Source organism: Oncorhynchus mykiss, chromosome 1 (genome assembly GCF_013265735.2).
Source record: "Oncorhynchus mykiss isolate Arlee chromosome 1, USDA_OmykA_1.1, whole genome shotgun sequence".
Classification (NCBI taxonomy): Eukaryota; Metazoa; Chordata; class Actinopteri; order Salmoniformes; family Salmonidae; genus Oncorhynchus; species Oncorhynchus mykiss.
In genome coordinates this window covers 74,183,736-74,193,656 of record NC_048565.1, presented here as the reverse complement: position 1 = coordinate 74,193,656, position 9,921 = coordinate 74,183,736, and the positions used below count along the sequence as shown (strand labels likewise).

The following is a 9,921-nucleotide window of genomic DNA, read 5'->3' as shown; positions in this document are numbered from 1 at the left end:
GTTGCAGTGACTCATGTGTGCATCACTAACATAGCATAGTTTACTACTCTCTGATGGCAGAAATCCAACACCCATCAATTAAAGGAAAATTCCACCCAAAAACTATCTTTTGTTATTTGTTTCATTAGTTCATTGTTGACATAGTCCCAAAATGTTTTGCTTGTCAGCAATCAAGTTTTCAAGATATGCAACTTTCAAAATATAAAAATCATCCCCATATGATGCATTATGCATCATATGATGCAACAAAATATATCTATTTTGAAAGTTATATATCTTGAAAACTTGATCGGTGACAAGCAAAAACATTTGAGACTCAACAATGGGCTAATGAAACAAATACCAAAATATATTTTTGGGGTGGACTTTTCCTTTAATGTATTGATGTTTCACTGAAAAAAATGATAACCTTTTCTTTTTTTGTGTTCATCCTGCCTATTTGCAGGCCGTGAGTGAAAGATCATATAAATAATATACTGTATTTAGCATGCACCATAAAAATCAGTTGATTCTGGGTGGATTACCGGCATGGTGTTTCCTCTCGCTACTGATAAAGACAGAAATAATCAAATTATACTGGTAGGGATGTCTGCAGTAGGATGATTCAGTCTGTCTTGCCATGTGGGAAACCAGGGATCTCTTTCTGTTATCTCCTCTGGGTCTGTGCAATATGGTACATGAAGGTTGAAACATTGTCCTTATTCAGTAGGTAGAATACAATGAACACGTTTAGAGCGTAGTGTTTTGAGTTATAGTACTGGTTTTCTGGAACATTTACATCATGTACAAAAATCATACCCCTCAAACTCAATTGGTATCCCAATGCATGTATGCTTATAGAACTTACTGTAATATTCAGGGAATACTGTAAGATTCAGGGAATACTGTAATATTCAGGGAATACTGTAATATTCAGGGAATACTGTAATATTCAGGGAATAAGGTAATATTCAGGGAAGACATGTTTAAATATGTTTATTCATAATACATGCATATGCTCCCTGACAGTATGCATGAAAGAATTATAGCCTAGATATTAACATTTAGCATTACATCATGGGCAGCAGTTAGCCTAGTGGTTAGAGGGTTGGGCCAGTAACTGAAAGGTTGCTGGTTTGAATCCCAGAGCCTACTGGGTGAAAAATATTTAGCTCCAGGGTCACCATACTACCATGGCTGATCCTGTAAAACGTGACATCTCACTGCACCTATCCGGTGTATGTGACAATAAAAACATACTTTTTAAAATGTATTTTTATTAAGCAAGATCCATGGAGATATTAGCCAGCTCCCTCACAACATGCGTGAAGTAATAAACAACATGGCATTCATTAGTTTCAAAGTCAAATACATCTAAATGGTTGTAGTGGGATTAAAGATTGTAATGAACTCAAAACTGTTGTACATTGACACACACATAAAAACAGTAACAGATGCATTACAAATTGATCACAGTTTGCTTGCAGCACCCCACTGGGCACAAACGTCAATTTAACGTATATTCCAAATTGGTTCTACGTAATTTCATTGAAATTACGTTGAAACAACATTGATTCAACCAATGTGTGCCCAGTGGGACCGAACTGAATATGGAACATTTTGGGAAGTTGGGAAGTTTTTCCAAATAGGTACATTTTCTTTTCATAAGAGACTGTACATGACTCCAACTTGTAAACAATGAAATCTGTATTCAGACAGGAAATAGTAGCTAGTCCAGAAAAAAGCTCATTCATAGCCCTCGTCGATCCCTTTTGCAAAGGATCTTTTTGAAAGACCTCCTGAAGTCATTGTTGAATATAGTGTATATGACTGGATTCAGCGAGCTATTGCAGTATCCGAACCAGAAAAAGAAATTGAACAATGACTCAGGGACACAGCAAGAGTCACATATTGCGGTGAGTGTGTACGTGAAGAAGAAGGGGAACCAGCAGACAACAAACACTCCCATGACCACAGCCAGAACAAATGTGAAGCGTTTCTCTCGGTTCTGCCTTCCTTTCCACCGGCTCACTTTCACATACTGCTGTGCATCATCACCTTTAGGGGACGGTTCTGCTAGTTTCACCTGACACACTTTGGTCTTTTCCTTGCTCCGCTTCATTTTGATGGAGCACTGGTTCTCATTCCCATCAGACGAGGAGCACTCTTCCTCCATATTTAGTCCATTGACCTCCGCGTCCTCCTCCACTCCATCTCTCCCTCCTTTGTTCCCTCTCTCCAAAGGGTCCTGCTGAACTAAGCCATACTGACTTTTCTCTGGATTATTGTTTTCTCTTCTCCTCTCACCCGGAGGGGCCCTGGTTCTCTTCTTGGCAACCTGGTAAATTCGAACGTACACCAGAATCATGATCACACATGGGGCGAAGAATGAGGCGGTGCTGGAGAATATGATGTACCACTTCTCCTCATTGATCTTACATGTGGGACCCTCCTCTTTGGCTCCTTCCTTCTCCATCGAAATGAGAGGTGGGAATGATATAATGGCAGCCAGCACCCACACGAATAACACTATGCATTTGATCCTGCGTGGCGTCCTTTTTGAGTTGTACTCAATGGCTTGAGTGACCGACCAGTATCTGTCCAGACTTATGGCACACAGATGTGTGATGGACGAGGTGCAGAACAGAACATCCAGGGCCAGGTAGATCTCACACCACACTTGACCAAAGTACCAATATCCCATCAGTTCATTAGCAAGAGAAAAGGGCATTACCAGAGTGGCCACTAAAATGTCTGCACATGCTAAGGACACTAAAAACAAGTTCTGAGGGGCTCTTAGGGCCCGGCTGGTGAACACAGCGATGACCACTAGGACATTGCCGAACACTGTGAGTAGAATAAGGATACCCACCAGTATTGTCAGAGGCACAGAAGTCTGCACAGTGTAAGGGAGCCTAGCAGGCAAAGTCCCGTTGCTGTTGGTCAAGTTATCACAACCCATAAGGATGAAGCATGTGTCTGTATAAGAAGAGTCCTTGTTCGAAGAGCCACAACCGATCCACTATTTTCACACATTTGTTAATGAAGCAGAAGTAGCCTTCATTTTTGCCCACTGGGGAAAATTATGTCATATGAACAATCTAACAAACAAATAATCTCAATGTTAGTTATTTTTGTTGATAAAAAAAGTTGATAAAAAAATAAATAACCAGGTAAAAGAGAAAATACTCCTTAAACAGAACTGTAGTTTTACTCCCTCTTTGTTTTCCAGCATCCAAAACCTCAGCTTTACCAACTACATATTCAGGAAAAAAGTGGTTAATCGTTATCCTTCAAAAACGTCAAATGGCCCCACGTTGTGCGTAGAATAGCATCTGAGCAGGATGATATTTCTCTGCCCACTGAAACAGTAGTTGGTGAAACAGACCTTTATGTGGCAGAGGATGGGATTGCTGCTTTATATATGGTTTGGAGACTCCGGTTCCCAGTCAGTATATTTCAGTGAGAATTATGGGCGGGGTCCAACTACCATCGCAGCTACAGATTAGTTGTATTGCTGCTTTCCAAATTGAACATTGACAAAATATCGTCATTCTGAATATTCTCCGGATATACATATATATTTTGTATTTTGTGACTACGTCTACTGTTTATTAATGAGCCAAATTAGACATTGATAAAAATGTTAATGACAGGAAATAGCCCAAGATAAACGCTGCAAGGAGTAAATTATAGTTTAATATACTAATTGGAGCGGGGGTTAAATTGACATGACATGTTGAAGACAACATAATGGCTTTTATTTAAGAAGACAATATATTATAGAATAAGATTTACAGTCAGAGTTGACCTTTTACAGGTAATTCGTTAGGGAGTCGAATCAAAGACACAATTGTTAAATTTAATCACCATGGACAGAAATTATTGGGATAAAGCCCCATCTGCTGACAAAGTGCGATATGACACTTTAGGATACTGTAGTATCGCGAGAAGAACATGTTATATCAACAATCGGCATTTCCGGTCAAATTTGCTGAGGAGGAAAGGAACTGTTTTGTTGTTGTCGTCTACGATTTGAGTTATTAGAAACAATTTAAGTGAAATCTGAATATCCTGAGTCTATTAATTTGAAGCAAATACGAGAAGGTAAGATTATTAATGAACATTTAATCATTTTGAATTAGTTTTTTTATTGCCAAAATTGTCATTGCTGCCAGCGGTCGCTGTGTTGTGATGATGGCCTAGCTGCTAACGTTACTTGCTAACTAGTGGTAGCTAACATTCTAGCTAGCGATGCCTATTTGAAATTAATTTGAAAAGTCGGTAGCTAGATTTTCATACCTATCAGAGTATGGAAATATAGGTCAATAACTAACTAGTTACTTTAAAAACGAGTGAAATGTGTTAATTAACCTTCCCCTAACACCGAAATGTAACTAGCTAACGTTAGCTAAGCCTACTACTACTTAGCTTTGTAGCTAGCTAACTTATTTGCTATTTGTTGGTCGTCCCAACTTGCCACAAAGTCATAATTATAGATAAACCGCCTATATCTACAATCTCTGGTTATATTCAGTTTTTAAATCTTACCATAAACTTTACCACACTGCTAACCTTATGCCCAACCATGTCCCTTGATCATGACTCAGTGTCATTCAATTTCACACAAGTATTTGCTTTGGACAAAGCCGTCTTCGGAAGGGGGGGACTTTTGTTAAGAGCAGCGACGCTCGGCCTGAACATTAACACGCATCGCTTGCGTTTATGTTTTGGAAGCATAAGGAGCAGATTTCATATCTTTTCAAATCGGCGGAAAAAAGGTTCATACTCACCTTTTATGGATTTTGGGTTCCCGCGCGGACATATTTCCATGTTACAGCGCTTGTTTATGAAAACAGATGGAAGACCGAGTGGAGTAGCTGTGCTAATAGGCTGTCAAACACCAGTGGCGTAAAGTACTTAAGTATTACTTTAAAGTATTTATACTTCAAGTTGTTTTTGGGTGTATGTGTACTAAACTATTTATATTTTAGACAACTTTTCCTGCAATATATTTCTAAAGAAAATGTTGTACTTCTTACTCCATACATTTTCCCTGACAACCAAAAGTACATTAAAAAATGTCTAGGATAACACAACTTATTTCCATTGTGGTCCTCTTCAAAAATGTAAATCGTGTTACACATTCACAGCTAAAAGCTGAATTGTAATAAATATCACCAAAAATAATTAAAGTAAGCAAAGACCAAAACAATAACACATTTAAAGTCCTTCACTGTCCAACCCCGTTAGTTGCGACTACTTGCGTGTAGCCTGGCTCGGCCTTGCACGTCTTTCCACTGCCTTGCCACTGCCTTGCCATCCTTGCTGAGTTGTTTATTTGCTATTGTCACTTTGCTTCAAGTGTAATTTTACTATGTTGTATCCCCCCTTTCATTGTCCATTTATTAGATGTCAGAAGATTTGTTGAAACAGTTGGGCAGCTACAAAGCCCAGTTACAACAAGTGGAAGCCGCCTTATCAACCGATCCTGAGAACGAAGACCTTCTCAAATTACAGAAAGACTTATCGGTAACTAGCTATCCATGTCACAAGTATTATCCATTACATTTTTTTTTTTAAGTCAATGAGTGTCAATAGGTTTCTTAGTGTGTCGGCCTTCAAATGTGATTATTATCTAGGAACAAAATGACCTCAATGTTATGTATCCTTCACAGGAAGTCATAGACTTGACAAAAGACCTCCTGACGTCGCAGCCCTCTGAAGGTACTGCTAGTGCCAACAGCTCTGATGCAGCCCCCTTGAAACACAGCTGGAGCGTTGGGGACAGGTGTATGACTGTGTGGAGTCAGGATGGACAGTGAGTGTCACCAGAAGTTCCTCAGTCAATATTAACATACACTGAACAAAAATATAAATGCAACAATTTCAAACATTTTACAGAGTTACAGTTCATATAAGGAAATCAGGTAATTTTAATTAATTAATTAGGCCCTAATCTATGGATATCACATAACTGGGAATACAGATATGCATCTGTTGGTCACATATGCCTTAAAAAAGGTAGAGGCATGGATCAGAACCAGTCAATATTTGGTGTGACCACCATTTGCCTCATGTACCGCGACACATCTCCTTCGCATAGAAATTGTCAGGCTGTTGACTGTGGCCTGTGGAATTTTGTCCCAATCTTCAATAGCTGTGTGAAGTTGGTGGATATTGGCGGGAACTGGAACGCGCTGTCGATCCAGAGGATCCCAAACATGCTCAATGGGTGACATGTCTGGTGAGTATGCAGACCATGGAAGAACACGGACACTATCATCTTCCAGGAATTGTGTACAGGTCCTTGCGACGTAGGGCTGTGCATTATCGTGCTGAAACATGGGTTGATGGTGGCAGATGAATGGCACGACAATGGGCCTCAGGATCTAGTCACAGTATATCTGTGCATTCAAATTGCTATTGATAAAATGCAATTGTTAGTTGTCCGTAGCTTATGCATGCCCATACCATAACCCCACCGCCACCATGGGGCACTCTGTTCACAATGTTGACATCAGCAAACCGCTTGCCCACACGATGCCATTAACGTGGTCTGCGCTTGTGAGGCCGGTTGGACATACTGCTAAATTCTCTAAAATGACAGAGGCGGTTTAACATTAAATTATCTGGCAAGAGCTCTGGTGGATATCCCTGCACACTCCTTCAAAACCCAGCGGGGCACTCTGTTCATAATGTTGACATCAACAAACCGCTTGCCCAAACCACTCCACACACGGTCTGCCATCTGCCTGGTAAAATTTAAACTGGGGTTCATCTGTGGAAAGCACACTTTTCCAGTGTGGCAGTGGCCATCGAAAGTGAAGATTTTTCCATTGAAGTCGGTTTATGACTCTGAAATGCAGTCATGTCAAGACTCTGGTGAGGACGACGGGCATGCAGATGAGCTTCCCTCAGAAGATTTCTGACTGTTTGTGCAGAGGTCCTTCTGTTGTGCAAACCTACAGTTTCATCAGCTGTCCAGGTGGCTGGTCTCAGACGATCCCACAAGTGAAGAAGCTGGATGTGGTGGTCCTGGGCTGGCATGGTTCCATGTGGTCTGTGCTTGTGGGGCCGGTTGGACGTACTACCAAATTCTCTAAAACTACGTTGGAGGCGGCTTATGGTAGAGCAATTAACATTCAATTCTCTGGCAACAGCTCTGTTGGACATTCCTGCAGTCAAAATGCCAGTTGCACGCTCCCTCAACTTGAGACGTCTATGGCATTTTAGTGGCCTTTTATTGTCCCCAGCACAAAACAATTATGGGACCAACACTTTACGTGTTGCGTTTATAGTTTTGTTCAGTGTAAAATAATCAACTGATAAATGACTAATTTTACAATGATGCTAAGTGGGATGGTAATCTTTGTTAATCTTGCTTGCACACCATGGTCTTGACTTACCATTTGACCTACACTCTAGTAATTTATTTGTTCAACAAAACTATTGTGAGATATTTTTAATTAAGAGCCTAGGCCCTAAATAAGAACAATAACGCACTCAACTGTATTTCTTCACAATGTTGTGTAGTAGGGCTTGGGTCTGTGGCTCGTACTCACCTGCTTACAGCCGTGATTCTTTGACAGGGTGTATGAGGCTGAGATTGAGGAGATAGACGGCGAGAACGGCACGGCGGCCATTACCTTCTTCGGCTACGGGAACGCAGAGGTGGTGCCACTGCAGAACCTCAAACCTGCCGAGGAGGGCAAGCATTCTGAGGAGGACGGGAAACCCAAGTCCAGGTAGGAGAGACGACACTTATGTTAAATATGTCCTGTGTAGTAGGGTCAGGAGTTTTTCACTTTTCCGTGATGTCCCGAACAGTCCGTGGAGGATCAAAAATTGTAACTTTGTGTGTGCATGCCATGACAGGAAAGAGCAGATAGCAGACCAGAGGGAGTACAAGAAGAAGAAGGCCCAGAAGAAGGTGCTGAGGATGAAGGAGCTGGAACAGGAGCGAGAAGACCAGAAATCCAAGTGGCAAAGTTTCAACAACAAGGCCTACAACAAGAACAAGAAAGGACAGGTAACACATGTTCATCTACTTTACACACACAACTTAGCACTAGAAAAGCCAGGCCCCGTCATTTTTTTTACTCAACATTCAAACAGTCAAATACATTTCATGTATGCTATTGCAAAAATAATAAATACAATAGCATTTTCATTAGTTTGTTACTGTAGACTATACACAAAAATGAAAACACACCACAATTCAGTATTAAATCCATCACAAGGAAATCCATCATTATTCCATTTTGGTAGGTCTTAAGAAACACCCTAAGAAAATCTATTTCAAAAGAACAGAATACCATATTTGAAGTTGTATTATGTTACTAGTCTGTGTTTAGTAGCCTGGGCTATATGCTGCAGCGGGTGCTCGTGTGTGTTAAATGCATGAATTTTCAGTTGTTCTTGGAAAAAGTGATATTTTGAAATGCAGCCTGTTGTGGTTTGGCAAAAGTATTTTGTTTTTTTAGAATCCTTAGAATATGCTATTTCAAAACGTCTTACCTGTGTGAACCTCGGTAGGGTGATTTGAAGAAGTCGCTTTTTGGTAAACTCTGGTCCCCCCTTTGTCAATTACGCAAGCATCAATTACAATTTGACAGATGATAATATTGTCGCCCATCATACTTTTGTCAATTTAATATTTTCTTTAGGCTACATCTATTATATATGAAATTAGTTTTGATATAGTTTAGGTAGGTGTAGTTTCGATGGGCCCCGTTATCAGACGGGCAGCCAACTGTCCGGTGAAAAGAGGGGGGGTTACATTTCCTCCCCAAACTGCTTACAACACGAACTCTGTGATATTGAAATTCTAACAACATCAGCGGGTTAAAGACTTATTTAGGAAAATGGCAAAGATGAATGGGGACGCGACTTAGAAAATGGCAAAGATATTACAATTTGAAATTCATGCGAAGTTCAAATGAGTCTCTGCGCTTCAAGTCTTAAACTAAGTAACATTTCAGATGTTATTTGTGCATTCTCAGCCATTGCGTTGTTGCAGGAGAGAGTACCATCACAAATAGTCTGAGATTTGCATTGTGTGTTGCAGGTGAAGAGGAGTATATTTGCATCGCCGGAGAGCGTAAACGGAAAGGTGGGAGTAGGAACATGTGGCATAGCAGACAAACCCATGACCACGTATCACGACACATCCAAATATAACGTCAGGCATCTCATGCCACAGTGACCAAAAATGTTTTCTTGGTGTTTGAAGTATCCCATTGTATAGTAGGAGGATCAGTGTTTACCATTGTGTTTATATGGCTTAGGTTACTCAAGTAAAGGAGCTTTGAAACTAATCGCTTACTCACCATTGGTTGGCTCATTGGAATATTGTTCTTACCGGTATGTCATATAGAACAGCAGAATTCTTAATAAAATAAATTACCCCTGTAATGGATCAGCACAAATAAGTGTACTCAAGTGTTTAGATTGTGGTGACATGTCTGGATTGCTGTATCTTTCTGAATGCAACAAAGGCAAAAACTATAATATGTGCATGTTTCAATGTTACACATTTATTATAGCTTTTTCAGGGTGAACTGGGCTATATTAGACATTTTTACTTTTTGCTGTTTAGTGGTAATAACTATTTTTAAAGCATTTCAGTTTTGTACATTTACAGTAAAACAAATTGTCATTTTTGTTGAGGTAAGATGTCCCTCTCATTTTGCCCTGAAATTACGAGTAGGTTTCCATATTGGTACTGAATGTTTAACAGTTCCTCCAGATGGCAGTAATGCATTTTGTACCATCTTTGTTTCCGTGACGTACATCAATGACCTTGTATCACTGCTGGCGACGTATGCTTTTCTTTTTCTCAATTAAAATCAGGGATGAGTTGTGTAGTCTCCTGTTTGTGATTTATTGCCAGATTGCATCTGTCTGGTGCTAGCGCAGAAGTGTACTGCATAGAAAATA

The 9,921-nt window shown here is 40.1% G+C and overlaps 2 protein-coding genes across 2 annotated transcripts; one reads left to right on the top strand and one right to left on the bottom strand.

The window, feature by feature from the left end:
• Positions 1-1,236: 1,236 nt before the first annotated feature.
• LOC110529196 (alpha-2A adrenergic receptor-like) lies at positions 1,237-3,597 on the bottom strand. The gene has a single exon (XM_021611328.2). It carries the CDS (start codon positions 2,939-2,941, stop codon positions 1,730-1,732), a length of 1,212 nt encoding a protein of 403 aa, XP_021467003.2. The 5' UTR covers positions 2,942-3,597; the 3' UTR covers positions 1,237-1,729.
• Positions 3,598-3,975: 378 nt separating this feature from the next.
• Positions 3,976-9,844, top strand: smndc1 (survival motor neuron domain containing 1). Its single transcript, NM_001160549.1, is given in 6 exon segments — positions 3,976-4,086; positions 5,392-5,511; positions 5,658-5,800; positions 7,572-7,727; positions 7,858-8,011; positions 9,050-9,844. Coding segments are annotated over 5 exon segments (711 nt in total). The 5' UTR covers positions 3,976-4,086; the 3' UTR covers positions 9,188-9,844.
• The last annotated feature ends 77 nt before the right edge of the window (positions 9,845-9,921 follow it).